Source organism: Homalodisca vitripennis, chromosome 1 (genome assembly GCF_021130785.1).
Source record: "Homalodisca vitripennis isolate AUS2020 chromosome 1, UT_GWSS_2.1, whole genome shotgun sequence".
Classification (NCBI taxonomy): Eukaryota; Metazoa; Arthropoda; class Insecta; order Hemiptera; family Cicadellidae; genus Homalodisca; species Homalodisca vitripennis.
Window position 1 is genome coordinate 75332201 of NC_060207.1, and position 25372 is coordinate 75357572.

A 25372-nucleotide genomic window follows, 5' to 3' on the forward strand; every position below is an offset into this window, starting at 1 on the left:
TGCACATTGTGAAATAGGGGCACTAGGTCCGAGCAAATAGAAGCTATAAAATAAAGGTCATCGATAGATGTGGAAGGAAGGGCGAGGTGCGAGGAAGGGAGTCGCGGCACGAGCGGCGGTTCAAAGAGCCAAGGGTGTGTTGACAAGCTTGCCACCCTTGATTTACAAGGGCAGCTCTCTCTTTTACAAGCTCTTGTAAATACCGACAGCACTACTCAGTTGACAGAGGTTGGGAGAAATTTGCCCCATGACAATACATAATATGCCTTAAAAGACCAAAGTATACATTTCACCAGTAAGGGTAAACGCGCACTAGCACGGCCAAGACCAAGACCAAGACCACGACCAAGAACGTGCAGCCAGGATAACCTGAAATGATGTGGAGCAACGCGCACTAGTCAGACCAAGACACGACAAACGCAAGACAGACGCACGACCACAGCTGTACGCTCTGGCCGCACAGACCAAACGCGAGACCAGCTTGACGTTGCGGCCAGGCTTCCATGAGCTGTTATAGAACAACGCGCACTGCCTACGGCCAGTCTGCGACCAGGAGTAGTTGAGAGAGGTTGTGTGTGCGATTGATTTGTTTATGATTTGTGAACAATTTTAGTAGACAGTATTGTAAAATGGCAACAGAATCAGTGTTTGATACAGAACGTTTGATACAGGAGGTAAAGGAAAGGCCTTGTTTGTGGGATTTTTCATCAGATGATTATGCCAATAGAATAATGAAGAAGCAAAAATGGGAAGAAATAACATTGCTATTCGATGGCGATGTCTGTACAACAGCGGCACAGAAGAATGAATTATGTAAGTAGAAAGTGTTTTTTTTAACCTGCCTCTCTGCTCTCAAGGGGTGTATCCAGTGTTTTTTTTTTTACCTTTTACATATTTACGGTACACATACACGGCCACTGCTATTTCCCCGACATCCATTTTCAGACTGACTGTTGTCTGTTTAGTACATTACAAAACTGTCTTGGTCTTGGTCGAGGTTGTGGCCGTGCTGTTCCAGACCAGTACTGGTCTTGGTCTTGGTCGTGGTCTTGGTCTTGGCCGTGCTAGTGCGCGTTTACCCTTAAGTGCGATTTTGTCGAGTAAAAAAAAGCACATATTTATAAATATGTATTTCTTTAACCATCGTAGCTGTTAGCATACCCAAAATCAATAATAAACTAATTGTTGTTATGATATTAAATCCAACGCAAATTTTCAGAGTTAATAAACTATTACCAAAACACAGTCATTCCAATGATTTTTCCCATGGATAAAAATGATTTCTGGAGAAATCAAGAAATCCACTTTTTAGTATAGCAAACAATTTGTTGAGATAATTAAAAAGGGGCTTCATACTGCCACTATGTAATGCTTTGGGTCCAAAGTTTAAATTACATATAACAAATCTTCAAGTAATATACTGAGATTACAATGATGATTATCTTGGGAATTAAATATTGGCTCTACTTTGGCGAAAATTACCAACAGCATTTATAATGATTTTAAATAAACGATACATTTTCAAAAAACAAAACTCGAGGCTTACACAAAACGAAAGTATTGAAGGGCGAGCAACCTACGGGTGGGGTAACCTAGAAACGCGGGTGGTTGGCCTGCTTACAGATATATCATTTGTATCTTGATTGTATCCGTTTTATCTTGATTTAATTCTTTGCAGTCGTAAACTTTATAAGGACTCCACTGTATTATCTGCACTTATACAGATAACGTTGACTATCTTCATTAGGACTGATAGGGCTTTTATTGTGATTGCCATGATGCTTATTGCAAGTCATTTGGTAGAATTGGAATGTCTTAATTACCGCGGGATAGTTCTGAGCAGAACTGGACAGGTAAGAGTAGCTGATGACGAAAATCTATCCCTCTCTCGTTACACGCGTGTCAAGGCCTTGTGTTCGCGACCTTGACTCCGTTTACTTCAAGTTTTGCCGTATTTTCAGTGTTGTACGTTGCGCGTTTACGTCAGAATAGTCATCACTTAATACATAGTAATTACTTTATGAATAATACAAAAATTATGTTGATATTTTTGGCGGAATTGGTTAGCATTTCCATTACGGCAATATATCCTGTATGGGTCATATAAATATTCACTGAATTAAATCCTTATTTAGACTTCTTGAAAGAATAAAAGAGGGGTGCTCTCTTTTGTGGCATTTTATTCAAAATGGAGGATTTTAGTTGCGAAAAATAATTTTTACGATAACTGTGTCGAGTGACACATGAGAAGAATGGTGCAAATTAGAATATTTGAAAATTGACTCTATCCAAAATAGCTTTAAATGGAATTCATAATTGTACCTTTTGTTCGTACTATACCAATATTGGTTATAGTAGTGATCAGATGTCACCTTTATTGTGTAATTTGTTTTATCTCACTCAATGGGCCATTCATTCCATTTGACATTTTCAGTTATTCCCCACCTCAAATTTCAGTTAGAGGGGGTTGAAATGTAACTAAAACGTCCTGAGGTCATGTTATGGCCGCAATGGAAATGTGAAAATTTTCTCAATCGTTCAAAGGTCGAGGAAGGTTTTTGTGATATTCGGTATAACATAATTAAATATTTGTTAATATGCATGTACCAAGTCTTCTATTTTTATATTTAATTGAAATTTTTACGGCGAAGAAGCGAAGTCAGTACAAAGTTTCCCTTCGAGGCGTAACGTTTCTCAGAAGGCTGAGTGTAAAGTAGTACCTAATCAGTTTTTTCAATATTTTTCACAGTTCGATCTGCATTATAGCGGGTATTGTTAGCACACCAGATCACACTCTGAGTCCAGATTATTGGGTCAATGTCAGCACTGATAACAGTGATAACGTGCCAGACAGCAGCGGTGTCTGGCTCTACTCTCAGATGTAGCTACCGCACGCAGTATGGTGTACGGCCACTCCAATTATTCTTCTTAATTTTCTGGATTTATTTGTTTGATTTTGTAGATTTAATTTACTCGGAACATCGATGGGTAAATTATATCTCCTAAATTCTTTCAACATTTTAAAATGGGATTTTTTAAAGTAATATATATTTATTTTTTTAATTCAATTTAATTGAACAGTTAGAGAATTTTTAGGGGCCACCTTTCAAGAAATGGACGATTATATTCATAATATTTCGTACATCCTTGATTAGGAGTTACGTACGTACAATTTGCTTACTAACCGGTTATTTAGCGCAATACAGGTAAAACAGTTATTTTATGAAAAATACGTTTCAGAATTGTGGATATAATAGAATTTGGCCGAAGCGGGTTACAGGTTGGAATCTAATCGGTATAGCCAATCATATGAGATTTTTATGCTCGAGTTCGATTCGCCTTGTCTACCAAATTATACTCTAGATTATACTGTTGACCCTTACTACTCCTTCTCATACGTAACACGTACACGGTATGAGAATGAGTCCTAGAGCATAGCTTTGACCAACCCACCACAAGCCGTAATAGAAATACACTGTATGTACTACATAGACAGTTTTCGAATGAGGTCGTCGGATGAATACATCTTAAGTAATGTTGCGATATACACGCGTATTCCATGTACGGTTGTAAATTTATACAACTAATAACAGTTAGGGAGCGCTCTATCACGATCGTGCACGATCATGGGCTCTGCGTCACGGGGCCCATAAGAGTTTTCGGGAGTATATGGCGATAACGGAGGGAAGTTGTTTATTTTAAAATTATTAACGTATACCATGAAGCATCATATACATAACAACCAACAAGTCAGGCTCTCCCTCTGCTGATGATGATTAACTCTAGATTGCGCAATGGGTAAATGTAACAAAACCTTTGCATGTTCAAAATTTTGAGAAATGTCCACTAAAGATGGAACCAAAACTCAAAATTTTAAAATTGCAATTCCGTACACAATTTAAAAGCATTTTGTAAAATAAGAGAATTCAAAACTTAGACGCAATTTGGAAGATTTTATCCTATATGAAATAATTCTTTTCTTAGATTTCAGGATAGAGTGTTTTGAGTATCAAATAAACGCAACGAAATGCAAATACGATTAAAATAAAAATATAGGAACAATCTTTAAAACCCCAAAAAATATTGTTGTATAACTTCGGCGTTATCAGTGCTAAATGTGGTCTGTCCTGTATTTTATCTTAAAAGTTATTTTTGCGCTCATTACATTTTACTCACAATGTCCTTTTCAGAATGTTTAAATAGGACGTGCATTATTTTAGTACGAGTATGTTAATATAAATGTTAAATTAATATTTTTATCTGAAAATACGGAAATTGAATAAATGTAATACCACCAGTTGCATCAAAATGATTGTTTGTTACTTTTCCAACGATATGATACAAAAGATGTATTCCAGAGTTTCCTATCTATATAATATAGTTTGGTTACCCTATATCTACGTTTCGTTGTTTGCGAATGTTAAAGAAAATAGTTTTGTAATTGTGTACATAGTTTTCTATCGCTACCTATTGCTTCTTTGGTTAAATTTTGGATGCTAAAAATGTAAACATAGAATTAAATGTTACAAATTATTATAGAAACGAAATAAGGCAAATTCAAACTAATCATTCAGACACCTGTTTCGTCATTACAACGGGTTAAAAGGATAACTCTAAACATCTTAATCATTTTAGATCAATTGAAGCATATGAAAAAAGTTTACCTAGTGCACTCGCAGAAAGTACAATTTGCATCTCAAGAAACTGTTTTTGAAAATATATATAAAACATATCTGTAAACATGGATCATGTAACATTTCGTAAACGCGTGCGATTTGTTAGTAGACCTACGAAAATGGGTTTTGCAGCCTCCATCAAGAAATACTTTAGGTATTAGAAATCGTTTTATTATTAACTTTACTTGCATTTTAATAATTAATATTTTTTTTCGGCTATGTTAATTTTAATCTTTGGACATTCTCGTTTTATGTCATTATTTTTATAAATATTTCTAAATTTGCATTCCTTTATTGATTGTTGAATTAGAAGAAAACTCAAAATCCTTATCGTTCAGAATTTTAGTTAATTGTACTTGTTTTAACATGAAAGATTCTACGAGTGTTTGAATTGTAATTTAGATAGGTTATTTACCTAATACATGTACTCAATTTGATGTGAAATAGTTAGTTTTCCTAAAATCTAAATTATATCCCCCCTAAAAAGAAAAGTAAGTTTCATGAGATGAAAACGAGAGTGAAACAACTGAAAGGAACCGGGAGGCTCAAAGAATCGTTTAGTTTGTTTGTTTAGACTGTCAGTGTGGTGTGTAAGGTTAGTGTGTGTGGAGGGATGACGCGCGGTGGTAGTGGGGTGCGCGTATCTGGGTCACTAGGCCGCCCCCCTCCCTGGCCAACTAGGTCAGGCCCGTCACTTTCACTACACGGCGGCGCTGCGGTCTCACTCGCCGTGTGACTTCGCTAGTGCGCGCACCTCCGTACGTTCGTGTCGTCCCGCGAGTGTAAGTGATGTGCTACCGGTACCTATCCTCTTGATTATGTTATTAGACATGGAGCAACACTCCGCCCTCGCCTCCCTCAACATGTCCCACTACAGCCTGAGCCCCGGCGGCGGCGGTGGAGGCGGCAGTCCCGGCACCGTGCCGCCCCCGCTGTACGGTTCGCCGCCTCTCTATACCGTCTCGCAGCCCCAGCACGAGTCGCCTCCCTTGTACACCCTGTCCCAACCGGCCCATCCGTCCACTCCTCCGTTGTATACCTCTAAACCCGTGGATACAGCGTGTCTGTTCTCGTTCCCAGGGGTGGGTGCCATGGACGTGTACCCTCAGACCGCCTCCCAACCCTCGGGCTCCGCCGCCAACAACGAGTTGCCCGACACCAAGGAAGGCTTCGAAGAACTGTGTCCTGTGTGTGGAGACAAAGTGTCAGGATACCACTACGGGTTACTGACGTGTGAGTCCTGCAAGGGCTTCTTCAAGCGCACTGTTCAGAACAAGAAGGTGTATACGTGTGTGGCGGACCGTAGCTGTCATATCGACAAGACCCAGAGGAAGCGATGTCCATTCTGCCGCTTCCAGAAGTGCCTTGAGGTCGGCATGAAGCTTGAAGGTATGTACCTGCATCTCGTAACTTATCTTATGAGTAGGGACTCCTTGACCATAGCGTAGGTGAACAAAATACTCTGAGTAGCAAGATCATAACTAACTCATTTAAAATTAAATGTCATTTCAAAATTTCGTTATACATTTTATGAGAATAGATCAGGGCTAATGTAATCACACTAAAGAATCACAAAACAAAAATTAATCTATCAGACACGACGCTCATAACGTTGTTTGTAAGTGATTTAATATATTAACCGTAGCCCCGAACAATCACGGTTGTAACACGGAGAGCGCGGAGTAACTGGGTCAAGAAATGTACCATTATAATATTTTTTAACTACACTACAATATTATGATGTCGAATTTTTAACATGTTATTATTATTATAAAGTTACTAACAAATTTAAAGTTAATAATGTTCTAATATTTCTTTTGGATATAAAACATTGAGTGAATAACTTTTGCTTTTTATATAAAAATGTGTGAATCATTTCATAGTATAAAGCACTAAAATGATGACATTTACTCAAACACCAGAGGGAGGAGGCAATACGATTGCCGATTTGTTTAATTTGTAGCATTTTATTCAAGTGGCCCTGACACAAATAGTCAAAGGCGTCGCACAGGGACGCAGTTTGCGCATGCGCCAATGTTGCTGCGGTCTCGTTTACTTGGTTACAATAAATGGTGCGCCACAGACTCGCTGCTAGGTGTTCGTCATTGTAATCATTACGTACTGCGTACTTGTACATTGTTTCAGCAGAAAATTGTTCATTGATAACTGATAACAAAGTAATTTCGTTTCTGTAAACTCAGCACTGAACTACTGTATACTCTTCATGTAGACCGAATCAATGTATAATAATTATGAACTAGCTAAATTTCTTAAATGTAAATTGAATTTGTTCCCTTTGATTTTGCCAGCTGTTCATATAACCAAATGAAAGAAAATATTAGGGTTATTAAAGTAATTCCGATTTTACTAATTGATTACAATGTTTCTACATTTATCTTTAATGCTTTTAGTTTAATATTATATCACTAAACAGTAAGATAGCAGTACATTCTTATTCACCCTAAATCAATTTTAAAATCGTCGAAACTTATAAATTATAGTTTAATTAACTATTAAATTCGTATCAACATTTTGTGTTATTTAGTGATGATATCGTTATCGTGATGGCATGTTTTATAAAACCGGATTAAAAATGAGGTTTTCAATAATACTTACATCCAGCAATACCTTAAATGTTTATATTTTTAAATTACTTTATAATATAATACAAAATCAATCTATGCGACTTAGGGAAGTATATTAAATGATTGTAAATTAAATTTGTCATCAATAATTTCACATTGTGTTTATTCACTAAAAAATGGGGTGTGAATGTTTTATTTAAAAATAATTTTTAAGAGCCGTGAATGTATTAAAATTCACAGATTTTTAGTTGGTTAGTAAAGTATAATAAAACCCTAGTTTCCTATTAAAACGTGTATTCATAAAAAAAGAACACGTTTAAGTTTTTAACACTATTTAATTATTAAGAATATTAGCTCAATTCGTAGACACAATCTGATAAATTTGTTTAGAACTAACCACAGACGAATTAAATATATTTAACTTTTAGTCTATTTAGTGTTTGTAAAATTGTCATGTTTAATTTTAAATTCTATCACGTTAAAGTCTATTATCTAATACTTATTAATCATAAAATACTCCCGTATAGGTTATTAAATATTCCGGTGTATGAAAATAGTAATAAGTAGTAAACATAATATTTGAGCTATTATGTTGTTGAAAATTCCATATAAGTAAGTAAACTGTGATTATAAGGTCAGAAATATAATTATTTGTCAAATTATAAATACATATACAGTAAGGCCTTTAGATCACTTACGTTCATAAGAAAGTTTGCACCGTTCAGTATAACCTAAATTGTCTTGAAAAGAAACGAGTTTTATGATGAATAATATTTTTTATAGGTTTGAGAAATCTTAAAAATCAAACAGAACATTACAGAGAAACACGAGTACGTAATGTAAGACACACGTACTACTATACTGCCTTATCTTAAAACCCAGCATAGATAAGTACTTTACCCGTAACAATTGGACCTGGCTGTTAAAAATACTATGCGTATAACCACTGTGATTTAATCTGTTATGTTTAGTTACTTGTCAGGAGAAGGCTCTTAAAATATAAGCGTGACATCGCCGTTAAAGAAAATTATATAATTTAGTGTATACCTTCATTTATTAGCTTCTTTAATACCATCGCTAAAGTTAATGAAATTGAAAAGTATGAGTAAAGAATAGGCTCTTTTGTATTCCTAAAAAATTGATTGATTTTGAAATATTATATTTACTGGAGGTTTAGTAACATAGTTGTGTTTTTCCAGCTCTCCGTAAAGGTCACAGTTTAAAGATGCTTTCTCTTTAGTTTTACCATTATGATATAAATACACACGCTATGTTCCAGCAGATATATAATATTTATTTATTTGCCTATAAAACAATGCCATGATATCAACACAGCCGTGGTACTAACACAAACACAAACAATCAGAGCAGTGTCGTGTGTAGGGAAATTAACCTTTAGTTACTTGCAGCACGCTCGATATAATACTTCGAAATCTTCAACTGCAAATTACTGTTGTTGCCAATTAAATACGGTGAAACTGGCGGGTTTGGAAATATGGTTTCTATTTTCACTATCGTCATTATAAAACGTATCTTTATTTTCCATGTATTTTTACATGATAAATAATAAAGTTAAATATAAAAAATCGATATTTGGAATATATGTTATTGGTAGAAAATGGTTCAGATATTATATATAGAATTACTAAGTCGGTATCTACTTGTGTTAAATTAAAATTATCAATAAACGTAAGATTGACTTGTCTGCACATGTAATTAGGGTGAATGCATGTTCTATTGATTCGCTGCACTTTGTCCCGGAGGATTCCGCGCAAAGACTAATACAAACTTTGTGTGGCCAAAATGTATTCTGTTGTTTTGTTCATGTTTAGTTCAATCGATATAACTACCGGTACTTATATATTATTAATTATGGATTCATTTTCTCTCAGTAAAAGTGTAGATTTATTATTAAAAAAAAAAAACAACAACAAAGAAGGATGTATTTAAATATTTACTATTTGTGAAATGCCATATATACACCACAGACGTTTAATGATATTACTTAAGTAATACTTTTAACTGTAAGGTTATTGTGCTTTCAATTTTATCATTTCAATACTTATACTATAAATATGCAATACTTGTCGCCATAAATGAATTCCAGATCTCAAGTTTTGTTATTTCATGAAAGAAAATTAACATAATTATCAAGTATTTACCAGTAAAAACTAAATAAATTCTAAAAATTAAGCAAATAAACAAGTGTTTTACGATACATGACTTCTAGTGTCCTTAAGTGTCACAAGTCCTTCATTCCGGGTTTTTTTTTTTTAATTAGGGTTGCTTAAATATTCTGAGTTGATATGGCATACATCATAGGGTATTAACAAGGAATGGAAAAAAGAAATAAAACACTGATATTATTATACAGATATAATATTATGTCCAGTTTTTTCAATGGCGATGAGATTCGTTAGTGAGGTGGTTTAACTAAATATAGTTCTTACTTTGTGGTCTCATTACTATCTAAGACAACTTGTCAGTAATACAGCCGTGTGGAAAAAGAAAACTGTATCATTTTGAATGTAGAATGAATAATAATATTTAGTTATTTTAGGTAGAGTTTGTATATCAGTATTTTGCAATCACCCTCATAGTGCCATTTAAGAAAAGTTTCTATATAACTATCAATATGGCCCAGAGACGTAAACCACCCCCCATTAAAAACGTATATATAGCGCGGCTTGTAGAACGAAACAGTCCCCCAAAAAAGACCAAACAAGTTGAAACTTGTTACAAGAATTATACCCTTCTTATTTATGGCGTGAAATATGGGTAGTGTAAAAGTTTGTCTAGTTTATACATAAAGTTGTTTGTTAACCTTTAAACATGCTCCATAGTATACTACAATGTCACAGTACCTAGTTAATAATAGCAATTTCCTCGTTTTAATGGTAGGTTACATTAGATAGCGAAATGGCGGTCTTTGTACCCGTTTCACCACGTACGGTCCTATCACACGTGAAACGTGTTGATACACACAGAGCACGTAGTGACAGATATCAGGCTCAAGGCAGTCACTGTTTCCCAGTGGAACTCTGTGTTGACGATTACGTGTGATAAACAGTTGGCAGGGTAAAGTACAGGTTGGCCGGGGCCGGGCCTCGCTGACAAATAGGTCCGATTTCCCAATTTGCTAGGCAAGGCAGTGAAAGTAGTGTCAAACATAGGCGGCCGCCGTGGCTGTGTGGCGTGTAGCTATGGGTGGACACGCACAGGGACGTACCCGCGGAGGGAGTTTGCAGGTAGTATGTAAGCGGCCTACTGAAAATGTAAATTAACGCTATACATTCTGACCATATTTATTTTATTTATGCTTTTGCTTTTGCTCTAAATGAAATTATGTTACGCTCTTAGGCACAAGAGTACAGTACGTTTATTAGAGAGAAATACTACGGTGTGTTAATAGTCTAGTTATCGTCAAATAACTCAAGTGGTTGGTGCCAAAATGGTTTTCTAATTTAGTAACGCATTACAACTGGATAAATATTGCACTGAATAAGTATCGTATATTTACAGAGAAGTATATGTCATTATAAACGTAAAATATCATTAAACATAGTCATAATTACAATACGTTATAGATGATCATAAATTATGATATATTACAATAACAGCTAATGCCATAAATAAGTACAATAAGTGCAAAAATAAAACTTACATGAACTGTACAAGTATAATAAGCTATATTCTGTAAGTAATTTTCAGAACAGGCAGGAGACATTAGTTTTGTCAATGAAGGTAGCTACAGTTGATTTCTACTTATTATTCAGTTATTTTTACCTTATTAGCAATTCTTACAATTATGGAGTCTTCGTATAAACTGTCGCTGCGATTTTGTTTCCCATAACAAATCCATGGAAATTGAGACATCATATAGTTTCAAGATGCGTCTGTTATAAGTTAGATACAAGAAACGTTACAGACGTTGTTTGGGAGAGTCAAACTTTTGCTTGGAAGTGTAATATTAAACTGAAGAACTGTTCAATCTCCAGTGCTGTAAGTATAATCTGTTGGCGTAATCACGAAATCTTCGCACCAACTCTTTTAGGACATCCTATAACTGTCATCTCTTTTGAAATTTTGAGGCATTTTAAATATTTTAATGGTCTTGATTGTTCACGAAAATAGCTTGTCACCCATCGATTAGAATAATATTCAAGTACAGTAGTTTAATTTTACCACTTTATTATACCTGCCAGTTTTAGTTCAATCCATGATTCGACCATTGCTCTTTATTTTTTACTATCAAATAAATTAAAACCGTACATTGATGTAATTATTGACTAAGCAATGTAGAAATATTCTTTCAATTCTGGAATGCCTTCTAGAAAACTATGTTTGCTCAAAAAGCTTCTTGAAAGTATGGTTAATATTAAATCAAAATCCGGTTGACTCTCATGCGTTTAAATTATAAATATTCATGCATAGTCGTTGTTGTGGATAGCAGGACTTCTGAAAAAGTCATTTAACACATGTTGTCTACTTTGAGTGAAGTATAATTATTTTAGATAAATTCAACTAGTCAGGAGTTAAAAATGGCATTTCCAAGCAGAAAAGTTTTGCGTTTTGAAGCACTGATAGTTAATCGCACGAATGTATGAGAATAGTACTTCAGCGGTATAAAACAACCCTCCTCGTTATTTGATCTCAGAAACTTTCTCCCGTTCCCCAACGTTGTCTTGGTACCCTCGTACATCGTCTACGAGGAGAGCAGACCATCGTACCTTGTCAGTCAGGAGTCAGGTAGGCCACGTGACAACATGTGCTGCTGCTATCAGCGCCAGATAACGGGCTTATATAACGCCAAAGCGTCGCGTCGTTCGCCAACCGACACTCGGTCGTTATAATTTGTGTTAAAACCTGTACAGTCGTTTACCTTACTCAACTATTAATCACTAATTATGACGTGCGCATTACACAGACATGGTTGACCAACGGTCATCGGCAACTTCTGTTGAGTTAAGATGAAACCTATTATATAAATCGAATGTTGTTATACAAGGATATAACACTGAATTAGTAAAATAATAAATTTGGTGTTGCTTGATTAAAGGTACTCTTTTTAGCCAGGAATGTATTAATACGTTGGAGATCCGTCTTGCTTCTGATTTTTCTTACCCCAAGAAACAGTTTTCAACAAAGTTACAATTAACCATTTTTAATAATATATCACACGTTCTTATTATATGAACATTATATGAATGTTGACAAAAAAAGTCACGTACCCCCTTTGAGTTTTAGCGATATGTTTGTTTTTCCAAAAGAAAAAATGTGTTTTTTGTGAATTCTATTTTTTTAGTTCCAGGCTTTTACGGCCCATACCATATAATTAAGTTTCCCGATCGCACCGCGTGCTGTAAGTGCTGTATTAATATAATCTTATTAATAACTACTTTCTCCAACTAATAGTTCTTTGTAGAACCGGACATTTCCACATTTGGTCATTGAGAAATCTAATTAGTGGTATTCCCCAGGGTTTACTGTTTGTCCCTGGATGTTTACAGCTGGGCCTAGTCTTGCCTTTCCAGATATAGCGTGGCGAGCAGTAGATGTGGCGGTGGTGTCATCTACGTTGCTAAACACACAGGCCATCGGCTCTCCTTGTTGTATAAATACTGAACATGTCCGTGTTATATGTGTATGTTACCAGACAAGAATGTAAAACAAAGTCTTTGTTCACCCCCTTGACACCAGGGCGATGTCCTAGAAATCTCTAATTAAACGCGAGACAAAAACCTTACAGTAACTATAAAAATACAACAAATACCATAGTTTCATTTGAAATAATTTTATTATTTTTAAAATATTATATGACAACCTTTTACAGTGTGGTAGAGATACCGTATATTTTATGATTTCATTATAAATTAAATTCTATAGTAACATTAAAGTTTTTAAAATACACTTAGGAAGCAAGGTAATGTAATGTGTACATAGACCTGACAGGAAAATGGGTTAAAATAAAAATTACCTTTAATATGTACTAATATATAACAATACTAGTTTGTACAGATAAATGAAAAACTAATTATCACAAAGATACATGGTGATATTTTGACAAAATTACAATTGCTTTTAGTGCATCCCGTGACTTCTTTAGAAGTTGTGTAGTTTTGTAAGGTAATCAGCAACTATAAACAGGTGGTTCTAAAGTAATGTTGAAGGTAACTACAGCTTCATTAGTAGTGCGGAGTAGTATAGACAACTCTGGGTAGTAGTGGAGCCTGGACGACATCTGGATCTGGGTCAGATCCGATCTCTACATTGATTAAGCACACCAGCACTAGCACACCACCACACAACGGTACTACACGCACTTGCTGTGCCTCGCCTTTGCTGCCTACCTCGTTGTCGTTAAACCATTATCGTTCATTCCATCGACTCTACAACGATTTCAATGATTCATTTCTCTTGAATATCATTTCAAAGTGGGTTTAATTTTTATTTTTGATACAGTGTACTTTTCAAGACCGTTTTGTATAATGTAAGGGTGTTGCTGAATTGGAAAGCAATTACATTTTAGATTATTTTCAATTCGATGTGTCGTTTGTTAGTTAATTATTAAAATAAAAAAATAATTTCTTTGATTGATTTAAAGAAGATTTTAAACTCTTGTGATAATGATTAGTATTATAAATTAAATGACAGGATAGCAGGTTTTTGGAAATTTGACATCGTTTTACGTTACTAAAATATAATAGTACGTTTCGAGTATTGAGATCTATCGTCTTCTTCAGATGTCGAAGAGAGGGTATTTGAAGAAGAGGATGGATTCCAGTTCCCGAAACTCAGTGTTCTATTTTTGTTACATATAACTAACTGAACATGGCTAATTTCCAAAAACGTATTATTCTTTTAAATTATCCATTATCAACTTGATTCTTTAATAAACTACTGTAGGTACTTGCTAAAGGTGTAAACATTTGAGATGTTTTAATTTACTCGGCATTTTGGAACATTTTAGAGTTTTAAAAATCAATGTAAAAGTAAAATTGGATTCGATGTTTCAATATGTACTAATAGAAGTTAAACCGTACATTGGCCAGTGAAGTACTTGACTTGTCGGAGAGAACGACAGAGCGCTGAGCGGGAGTGTAGTCCAACCGATGAATGGCCCCCCTCCCGTCTCTATTTACGAAATGGACCCAATTATGCAACCAAGGCCCACTCCAACATTGTTTCGCTTATTTTCGCGGCGGTGAGGCAACCCGGCGCCGAGCGCCACCTGCTCGTGTCGCCGTCACCATGACCTGGCTCTCGGGCTTAACTACTTTATCCGGCTCATGTGAAGTGTTGCATTTTCGGGTAGTTAAATAGGAATGATTTTTACAAGAAGGAGAAATTTCAAACCGGGAAGGGGAGATTACTCCTATTATCGAGTTTTACGTAGTGAAGGACATTGCGTGTGTTAAGCTACAGGGCGGAGAAAAAGTTCAAAATGTTTCTAACTACAACTGATACATTCGTAGTTCTGGTATGCAACCTTACTGAAAGTTCAATTGCTAGAAACGATGTGAGCGATGGGCTAGTCGGGGTAGGTAGGTCTTGGAGGATGGATAGACTTGTGTAAATGTATGTGTGTAAATGAAGCTAAAATGTATGTTTACCAAATTTGCTGAGTCACCAAGTAAAACAGTATAAGCCATCCTGTAGCTGGCCAGTAGTAATTTATTTTCCAAATGACCGTGCCACTCAGCGTGTTAGTAACATGTGTGCACCTGCCACTGCCGGAGTGCGGAACTGCCAAATAGACATGTTTCTGCACCCAATGGCTAGTGAGCAGTGACAGTGAGGAGGTGTGGACGCGATGTATGAGTCGCACGAATAGTCAGTCAGTATGCTACACTAGCACATCATAACGAGAGTAGGCTACAAGCCAGACAAAGACGTAGGGCGTGGCTGTCAGTGATGCTGAGGCAGCTCCTACCTCTCCGTGCGCTGCGATAACTACTGGCCCATTTCCAACTTGCACACATTTTCAAAATTCCAGTTGTAGTTTTAGTTTTTGATGTAATAATTATAATTTAGATACTCCACAATCATTGTAAATCAATAGTAAGTAATTGCAATTTTAACTGTGAAATGGTGCATTGGTTTTTCCATTAAATAATTAAAGTGAATTAGCTCTAAGCGTAATAAAAACGTATTATAAATATAAAACTACTGGTGGACCCAATTTGTCACATAACAACACGATATTTACTTATTTTGTATTTGTTCTAATAAAGTCCCTGAATAAATCTCATGATATGTTGAAATGTGTGCGTCAATATTACGCTAGAAAATAGTATCGTTGTGACCAGCAGACAAAATAAATCAGGTTGATGGAGTTATCAGTGTCCAGATATGGTGTGTAAGTGACATTCCATAAACTGTCCACAAAGTCGTTGTTTGTAAGATCATATCCTGGCTCCAAGAATCTTGAACTGGTATTCAGTTGTTGGCAAGTTCACTTCTCAACTTGTTCAAAAGTGTACAATTTTATCTCTGCCCAGAATTTGTAACTATCTACCTCAGGAAATAAGCTATATAGGTGAAAAACTTGGCTTTGAATATACTAGTTTAAATTACAAACAAACATGATTCAAATACCTATTAAAGACTTCATCTAGTTTCACTAAACTTAATTTTGAAGTGTTAATACTGAAATGTACTACAGTGTGAGCAAATTAAAGTTTATTGGGTTGTTTTTACAGCTGGCTTGGAAAAATATATGTTTAACATTTTAAGATAGACCCATGAGAGCTCTCCTGTATGTATTCAAAGTGAAGCGGTGTAGTGTGATATGTATCGTCTTATAATGTGAAAGAGGAACTCATTCTAATATTATTATAATTATAATAATCTACTGTATTATAAAATACAGTAATAAGATAATTATTCGGTCTATGTTTGAGATTCTTGTATTTAATGGATAATATATCAATAGAAGCACACAACTCAATTACTTTTAATAATATATTGCTCGAATTGACACATCTGCGTGTCGACAACTCGGTTTGAGATCTGTCGGCTGCGACACATTTGCAGTGTTGGTGAAAAATTCCATCTACAAAAGACTCGACCATTATCGAAAACCGGTTATACACACAAAGAAGGTGAACAATCTCAATATGTATGGTTCACCTTGTAATGTACTGGTTCACTGCCAAACCCGGACCCCGACTTAAACACTGCCTCAGGTGACACGATCAAGTTTGCCCAAATATTGACTCGGTGCCAGTTACGACTATGGTACTTTATATTCCAATACATAGCTAAAATATCTAATTCGACTGTAAAATACTGCAAAATGTGACACCATTCATTATCTGTGCTGTGGATAAAAGCACAGAAAATTAATAATTCAGTAAATTACAAAATGCTAACATAAGAAATAAACCAAAATGAATTTTTATAAACTAAATTGGAATCAATCCAGTTTAAATGGCAAAGTCTTGATACATTAATCTACAAAATTGAAATATAATTATCTTAGTCGTGCTTGAAGCATTACATGAACACAATTAAGTCTCCGATTTTAGGTTTTCTTATCGAGTTGAACAAACTGTAACGAATAACGATTATTATTTATCAGTAATTATAAAACTGTTTATTACTTTTAATTACAACCGACGTTGCCTAGGGCGATTTTTTTTAAAATAGGCTATTCGTTAAACAACAGCACAGTCTCAAAAACTGTTCTTCAAACAGTCAGTTCGTAAATCTAATTTGTTTATCCTCACAAATAAATTCACCAGGAAATATCATTGTAATAAATATTGCCAGTTTGGTCCTATGTACTATCAAGTAACACCATACGCGTCTGGTTGGAAATATACTTAAAAAATATCCAGCAACAATATGTTTGTCGAAGATCTATTTAATTTTGTTTACATAAACTGTATGATTTGATTGGATTAATTATTTTTATGTTTTAATTTACTTAATTATATTATTGCAGTTACATTCTATTCTCTTCTCACTATATACACTACGCTCTGAAACTATATACAAAACGCTCGATTGTGTTGTGATTACAAATGTGTACATAAATAAGAAAATTATGACATAGATGCGCCGTAATCATATTAAAAAACGGAGAATCAAATTTTAGTGTTAATAGAACAACTCAGATTCTGACATACAACAGTGTTTGAGACATAAAGTTATGAATAGAATATTTCCATGTAGTTTAAATCTTCCTTGTTGTTTATGATACCTCAACATTAAATAAATTATTGTCCACAAACGTTGATTTGTTTATGTGATAAAGTTGGCATAGTTGAGGGAGGGGTAACAAGGCAGGCCATATACGTATTTTATATGCCGGGTGTACCAACCAATACCCCACAGCTATAACCTGTAAACTGTTGATCATTTTCAAATCTAATATCTAATAAATGACATCGTAAGAATGTTTATTATTACATTTTTATGTTTTATTTAGTGTACATTACAGTTACTCCCCCTCCATATCCACCAAAATATTTTAACACGAATAAGCCATCGAGTGATACCTGAAATTAAAGGTCTTAGACCTTTAGAGGCAAAACCTACGTACGACACAACCTATCTAAGTTTTAACTTCAACTGGATACTAGGCATACGCAGCGAGTGTCATGACTACCTGTACAGGGTGTTCTGCCTAAACTGTGTTGGTCCTACATTTGTTGGCTATAGATATATTCCTCCACAGCGAGGCCGAATTATGTCCAGATTTGAATTGTCTCGGCAATTTGAACCAGGAATATTTTATGATACTATATTAGACGGAATTAAATTAGCGAGAACATTTTCACAATTCTGTTTGTTTTGTCATGATCTACAAGATTAAACATCACAGCATGGGGAAAGTGAACGTCAAATTATAGTATTCCCCCTATTTTCAGGAGGGGTTAGAATCATTGATCATAGAATATTGAGAGTAGGCCTATGTGTGACGGCTGCGGCAGCGGCAGCGCCAGTGCAGTGCAGTATACCCGGCTATCTATTGAGGCCAGCCATTGTGAAACATTTAACACTCTCACTTGCCGCTTGACTGTTTCACTCTCCACACTCCTCTGTTAGTGTAGGCTACCGACTACACGAAATGGCAATTTTGTTCTCACTACTGATGATGCGGGTACTTTACACCACTTGTGCACTTGTGGTTCACGGAGATGGTTGTTAGCTTTGTCAGAATTTCTTTGTCTAGCAACGATACAAGTGTAACTAGTATATTTAACATTAATATCAATATTTTGTGATGAAATCCAAATTAAACGCGAGCTATTCAATAATAGTGACTTGGTGTTCCATTATATCCATATGGAGGCATATAATACTGATCACTTTTCAACAAGAATGGTTTAATATTTTGAAAATTGAATACAAGTACTGTAGTATGTTATACTTATTGCGTGTTAAACATGTATGGGACTTTATTTTATTAATACTATTTATTCCCAACTAAAACTTTCAAATGGGATAACAGTAATTCGACCAATTTATTATATGTACATATTATCTTTCAGAAACGGTAAATCCTTAAAAATCAGTTTTAGTCGACTATCGCACTTCTCGAAGTTTGTACAAACGCAACATTAAAACAAATTTCGAGTGATAAAAAGCTTTTTAATCTTTTGAACAGTGTTTAAAAACATATAACATTTAGATTTTGTGTATTGAACTTCCATGTATGAATGTGATTCATAAAATCACATTGAACGTTTAGCTATAACTCTGTAGCTAGATGTCATAAATAGCTTTCGATAGAGGGAACGTGGTCTCTTCTCTGGCTCGAGACTAGTAAACTTTGTTCAGGGCGAGGACGCGGTTGAGAGTGTCGTAGACGTGTTACTGTTCGCACGGCGAGGTGCCGCATGCATTACACCGAAATTAAGCCGGTTGTATGCCCGGGTAGATCCTGGACTGTGACGTCAGCAACCTTGATACCTGGTGACGTCACGTCACCAGTTGCTACCTGGAACCGGCTGACTGGTAGACATCAGGCCAACTACAGTGGTGTCATGTCTATTTCCTATCCTCCAATTCCTATATAACTACTATATCTAAGTTTTTAGGAAACATTAAAAAGTAAAAATAATTATTGTGATTTATTTCAAAAACTTTACTGACAATTGATGATTTAATTTATTGTATAAACAGAATTTTCGGGATGACAAAGAGTATAAAGTGACTACTCAATAATAAAAAGTCAAAACTTGTTATGTTGAAAAATATAATATTGGTACAGATAAATTGTAGTGGTATTATAAATTAGCGAGGACGTTGAGCATACATAGTTTCTTCGGACCAGATGTGGATACCTTATGGTTCCTATGGCATCACTGGAACGAAACATCTAAAGTCGCACCATAAGTTATATTGTCAAAATGTATGTAGAAGTACGTATAAGCTGTAAATTTCTATCTATTTATTTTATGACACTTTTTACCAAAGCAAGAGGCCATTCAACAGTTTTATCGAGCGGGCAACAACCTCATAAGTCGCGAGATATTGCTGTTTGAAAAATCACTGCGCAAGGCAATATCCGACGTGTCTACGTTAAACAGCGGGAAATCTTACAGTGCAATGATGGGTGTAGTGACTACAGAATTAGTTGGAATTTGTTCAATAAACATAACATAACCTGTAAACGTACTTGTACCAATTATTCCTATGCTGTGTAAACTGTCTGATAATAGTGATTTCGGGTGGTTGAAAACCTAGAAGCATTGAAGAGTAATTCTATTATGTAGAAATAATAAGTACTTGGTTGTATTCTGTATGCACATATAATTTATACAGAAACGCCATAAAACACAAATATATGCTGTCTGTTTTGTCTGCAAAACGGCTAATGACTATCGGATACCAATGCGGTTGTTTCTATTTCGATACTGAGTATCGAATCAATCCGTGACTCGCAGCTGTTGAGCACTAGCCAGTCAACCCTTGAGCCATATACCGATATCAATATTGACGTAAAGCTTTACAACTCAACATCGAGTCCGCATTAAACAAGCCCACTTCTTGTTCTAATACCGGATGCTATTGCATACTTTGTACTAAAATAACTCTCGATATTGTATGTGAAAGATTAAACCGCCTTGTGTATTCGTAAACCATCAGGCGGTATTTGTTACATAGAGTATGTAATTAGTTCAATAATTTCATCAGTGTTAAAACACATTATATTGGGATGGTACCGTCATCTTATGGACATAATGTTATTGTCGTGACTGTTAACTCAACAAAGTTCAGATTGATATAATCTAACATTTGATACAGTAACCTGAGTGTTAGACATGGGTCTCTCTCCATCTAACGAATTATGTATTAATAGCACGTTACAGGTTCGAATATGTGTATTTTGATAACGTTACCATACAACTTTAAAGAAATGCAACGAATTAAAATTGTCACCTTATATACTTTAAAATACTGGATCCTAAAACACCTTTATTTGGTATAAATTTTACACACTAAAATTTACCGGGGGGTACATTAGAAATGAAGAAAGTTAAAAGCATTTAAATTTTAATATTTTGATTACTAAACTGTGTAAAATGAACCACCATATCCGGGAGTAGCACATTTCTGACTGTCGTATCCGTCCGTATGTGTGGCCGTGACGAGGATCACACACATTGTAGTGATATACCTGTGACGTCACCCTGGCGCTCTACCTAGATCTACAACATGCGTGTGAGTCACGTGACACTCGGTGGCAGAGAATAGAACACGGCTAAAACTGTTCCAAATGGCCGCATGCACATGATCTAGTGCTAGACCCTAATTAGTGGCCCATTTAACTTAACTGTGTCCGCGCAGCCTCCGGGTCTGGATCGTCCATACTGTACATTTCAGAAACAAGAATGCACGATTTCAAACATTTCATTAAATTATTTTCAGCTCAGTTTAATAAGTTTAGTTCAGTCGTTAGTACTTTTTCTTTGAATTATTTTTGAGCACATATAATTTTAATTATACACCTTTACTATTTTACAATGTTTTTGTATGAGTTAAATAATACGATACATAAATATGAATATTGACCTTGTTGATATTAGACTTATTAGAGTGCTTGGGATGATTAATATCACATTTAAACTATTCGCACGTCGAAATAATTAAACTAGTGTAACTGTGCATTTTTATTGTGTATTTAATTTGGAATAATGCGATAGTTCATATTTATTTTAACATTCCTTATTCAGGTATGGGATGGTCAATAAAAATGTTTTATGTTTCATTTATACTTTTAACAATGATATTTTTTGTCTCTATATAACGTAATTACTACTAATGTCTTCGTAAAATGTAAATATTAACTTTTAAGTGTTAAAAATGTTGTGATATGTGCTGATTAAATAGAAATTAATCATTTGATAACTTAACACAAAGTACGTGTTTTACACAATAAGCTGTAGAAATTGTAACAGTGTTACAACGAATAGAGTAAATGAGGTGCCAATGCAAATGTTGGCTATTTTGAGGTGGAGAGCTGAAAGTAAACAAACAAGGTTTATTGGCTGAGGTCGAACTGGCCAGAGCACGCCTGGGGGTGAAACGTAGTCCAGCATTGCACAAGAGATGGTGGTAATTGTAAGGGCTCTGTTTTAGAGTTGACAGGTTTCCCGGATTTTGATCTGTCATTCATTGACTGAAACATCGTACACCAACACGAAGACGTAGTTTTCAACCGTGGTCCCTTCCGGAGAATACAGCTTTTAATGGGGGCATTTGTGACACGTAGCGTCTTTTGGACGTGCACCATTTTGTTTGGACAGTCATCCCTTCAGTTACGGCTAACTTCCGATACTAGTACAGATTATCTTCTATATTAACAGTAATAACTTTATTCCACAAAAATAAACTTGGAAACGTCATTTAAATAGCAAGATACTCCTTTAAACTCGCTATTTAAACTCTAATTTTTAACTGGCTTCATCGTTTTTCTCCTTGCCGTGAATAAAGGACCGAGAGTGGACAGCGAGTGTACCGTCACTGTCTCGGAGGTTACAGTGCCATGGAGGGCAGGGGCTGTGAGGCTGGTCGTGATCTCGCGGACTGCTAAAGGTCGACACCGTCAGGACTCAAGAGTGAAAGGAAACCTTCACACACTCCTTGCAGTGCGCTCAGACTACAACCGAACTTAGTCCTGTGTTCGGTCTATTTCGCTGTTTTGGACAAATTTGGGAAGTAACACTTCATCACAAACTTCTCAGTGAAGCCTTGCAACTGATTTTGGTCTAGACTGTCTTCGTTTCCTTCGCTTGGATGCATGCATGTTAGCGTATGTTGTCAAGTCAGTAAGGTAGTTGTAATAAGTCAATGACGATTGTCTTCCTGGAAACGATACTATGTACAGTCCTGTTCTTTTCTGATAAGTTGCATAACTTATTAAGGATTTTATATCAATAACAGTGGACTTTGGTGGAATAAGTGTTCAGACTGTACCTTTTGAGGGAGGCTTTACATTCTTTTGGGTTTCATACACAATTACACATTGGGTAAGTACACATATCCAGTGAATATTGCGAATTAATCCAAGAAAATAACTTTTTAAATATTTAGTCGCGTTATATAGTACCAACCATCGTTCGACTTGATGCGTCATCTGCCGTGAGACGAGTAGTGCCTGGTAACCAGGGAGCGTGAATATTCAGATATTCGGAGGTGATGCCAGCTCGGCCACGGCCGGTGAACACACGTTTCCCACAGCGTAACAACGTGGACTAACAGGCCGGACGTCCGCCCCACAGACCCATCATCCAACAGCCGTCCACAACAGTTCCCATCGGCCAATTACACTCAGATTCTGTAAACTAGAGTCGTTGCGTGACCACAACACAATTATGAGCAGTTCATTAACTGCGTGAACATTAAAATGTTAAAACAAGATTTTTCTCAACGGATTTTTTAAATATATCGAAATTCAAATGATCCTGAGGAATTGCTAAAGATCCAATCTCTCAAGCATTTCGTAGTGATCAATAACTTGTTATTTCTTCCATCCATTACATACCTCGGTAATAACATCCAGACCTCCCAATAGGCATAATCACACGTTTGCTGCATTTTGCTCTGTTGAAAGCGTTTAGAAACAAATTGCGTTTTCTGTTGCAACTCGTTCATTTCTAAAAATATATTTGTTTTTAAATTATGTCATGGTCACTTTTCTGTAATCATTGAACTTTGGTACACGTATAAAATGTGACTTGGCTGTGGAATGTTAAGAATGTTGTTTAGTAGGCTACGTTATTAAAATGACGAGACTGTGAAATGCTATTTACTGAGGTCTCAGTGACTTTAGACATTACTTTCTGATACGACACAACGTAAATTTCAAAAGCTGCTGGAAAACTTCAACATTTTTGATTTCATTACTTCTTGTACATATATTTTGTCGAATTTCCTGTCTCAGATTATATACGAAAAGACCTCTAAATTTAATGGATAATTTAGGGACTTATTGAATATATTTAAAACATATTCAATAGCTCAGTGTTGGGGGGAGGGGGAAGGAGTGGGTATGCTATTGGACTTTAAGATGTTAGATAGACTATACATGACGCGAGTAACGGCCATTTTAAACCGTCACCTTACAAGAGCTAATGTTTCTGTTATCACCGTCCAATTACCTGAGCGGTGCAGGAGGAAGGCGCGCTACGCGTACAAGTACACGTGGGGTTCGATAAGACAGCACTGTCCGCCACCCACGCTATAATTATTTATCGACTAGACACTCGAATTTATAGATCGACCACAAGATTCTTTCATCCCGCCCAAGCTAATTTGAATTTAAAATCTACTAACACCATTAAGCGTAACGACCGTCGCTCAGTGTCAGGAGTTGGCAGGAAAATCATTAGTCCATTCGGCATTTACTAGTGTTCGCTGTCGACTTTTAAAAATTTCTCTCTTGTTTTGTTGAAACGGAATCGTTGCGCAAACAACGACCTTGACTCGTTCTTATCTGGTTTGATTGTGTGTTAGAAATAATATTTTTTCGGTGGCGTTAAACAGTTGATTCGTTTATTCTCAAAGTATTTGAATTGAATTCATTTGTAAAGGTCGCTTGCTTGTTGAACGTTTCCTAACTGCTCTGTACAGTAGTTTAGGTTACTTCTTCCAGGCAATGCGTAACAGTTTACAGGATTACCTAGAGAGAGATAGTTACTTTTTATTTTCAGGGAGTAAAGTAACACATCCCACATTGTTGCTGTTAAAACTATCAGGTCATGGTGCCAAATAAAAACTTTTTTGACTTATTGATATATCGCCCTAACAGATTAATAGCTTCTCAGCTTATTATTCCGGGATCCGGGTTTGAATTCTGATTCGGACACTGCGTTTTCATTCGGTAACAATCAGAGCCCAGTTCGAACTAATGTGATGAACCTAGCGTCCGGCTTGGAGCGTCAAACATAGGAAGAGCTACATATGTTCTTACAGAAATCAGGCCGCAAATGTGTATATTCAAAAATATGTAGTACTTAGAATATAGGCAGGAATGGAGTTGATGTATGAAAATTATTGGTCATTGAAATTGTGATACACCCACGGGAGAGACGTTCCTTGTCACACTCGAAGGAATTGTTGTTGGCCCCGCCTTGTGTTATGAAACATCCCTCTGAGGTGATAAGGTGCCACTATCATACATTTTTTGGTCCGATTAAAAAAAGAAAAAATGTTCTTTGGAGCTGCATATGTACGTATAGCTATAAAGGTATTACTACAATTGCGTCTATGATATTCAAATAAAATTCCCAGTTGACTGCGCGCAAAGACTCCTTGAAAATGGATTTCTCGAAAATGGTGCATTGTGTCAGAAAGGGAAAAGGAAAATACATCCCTTTACAATTTACGAAAACCCATGATGTACGAAATATTCCAAGAGTATTAGATTACAGCATAGAAGGCCTATTTACAGTAGAATATCTCAAAATTATCCCTAAAACTTCTTATGTTCAATATCGGATTCTGCACTAACAAGTAATAAAATCTGGATTTTAATACCATTCAATAGTGTTGTCTCCAGTAAAATTGAGGGGTCCCGGCTGTCAATACATAGTCTACTATGAATATCAGACGTTCAGATTTACAGAACATCTCATCCAGTTATTTATTCATTAT

General features: G+C 35.8%; 1 protein-coding gene across 2 annotated transcripts in view; it reads left to right on the top strand.

Annotated features, from left to right (window-relative positions):
• The first annotated feature begins 5379 nt into the window (after window positions 1-5379).
• LOC124364848 (nuclear hormone receptor FTZ-F1) overlaps window positions 5380-25372 on the top strand; it is an 89513-nt gene continuing 69520 nt past the window's right edge. For both annotated transcript variants that reach the window (XM_046820633.1, XM_046820642.1), the window contains exon 1: window positions 5380-6065. In XM_046820633.1, coding sequence (XP_046676589.1) covers window positions 5495-6065 — 571 coding nt within the window. In that variant the 5' untranslated portion in view covers window positions 5380-5494. The remainder of the gene's footprint in view (window positions 6066-25372) is intronic.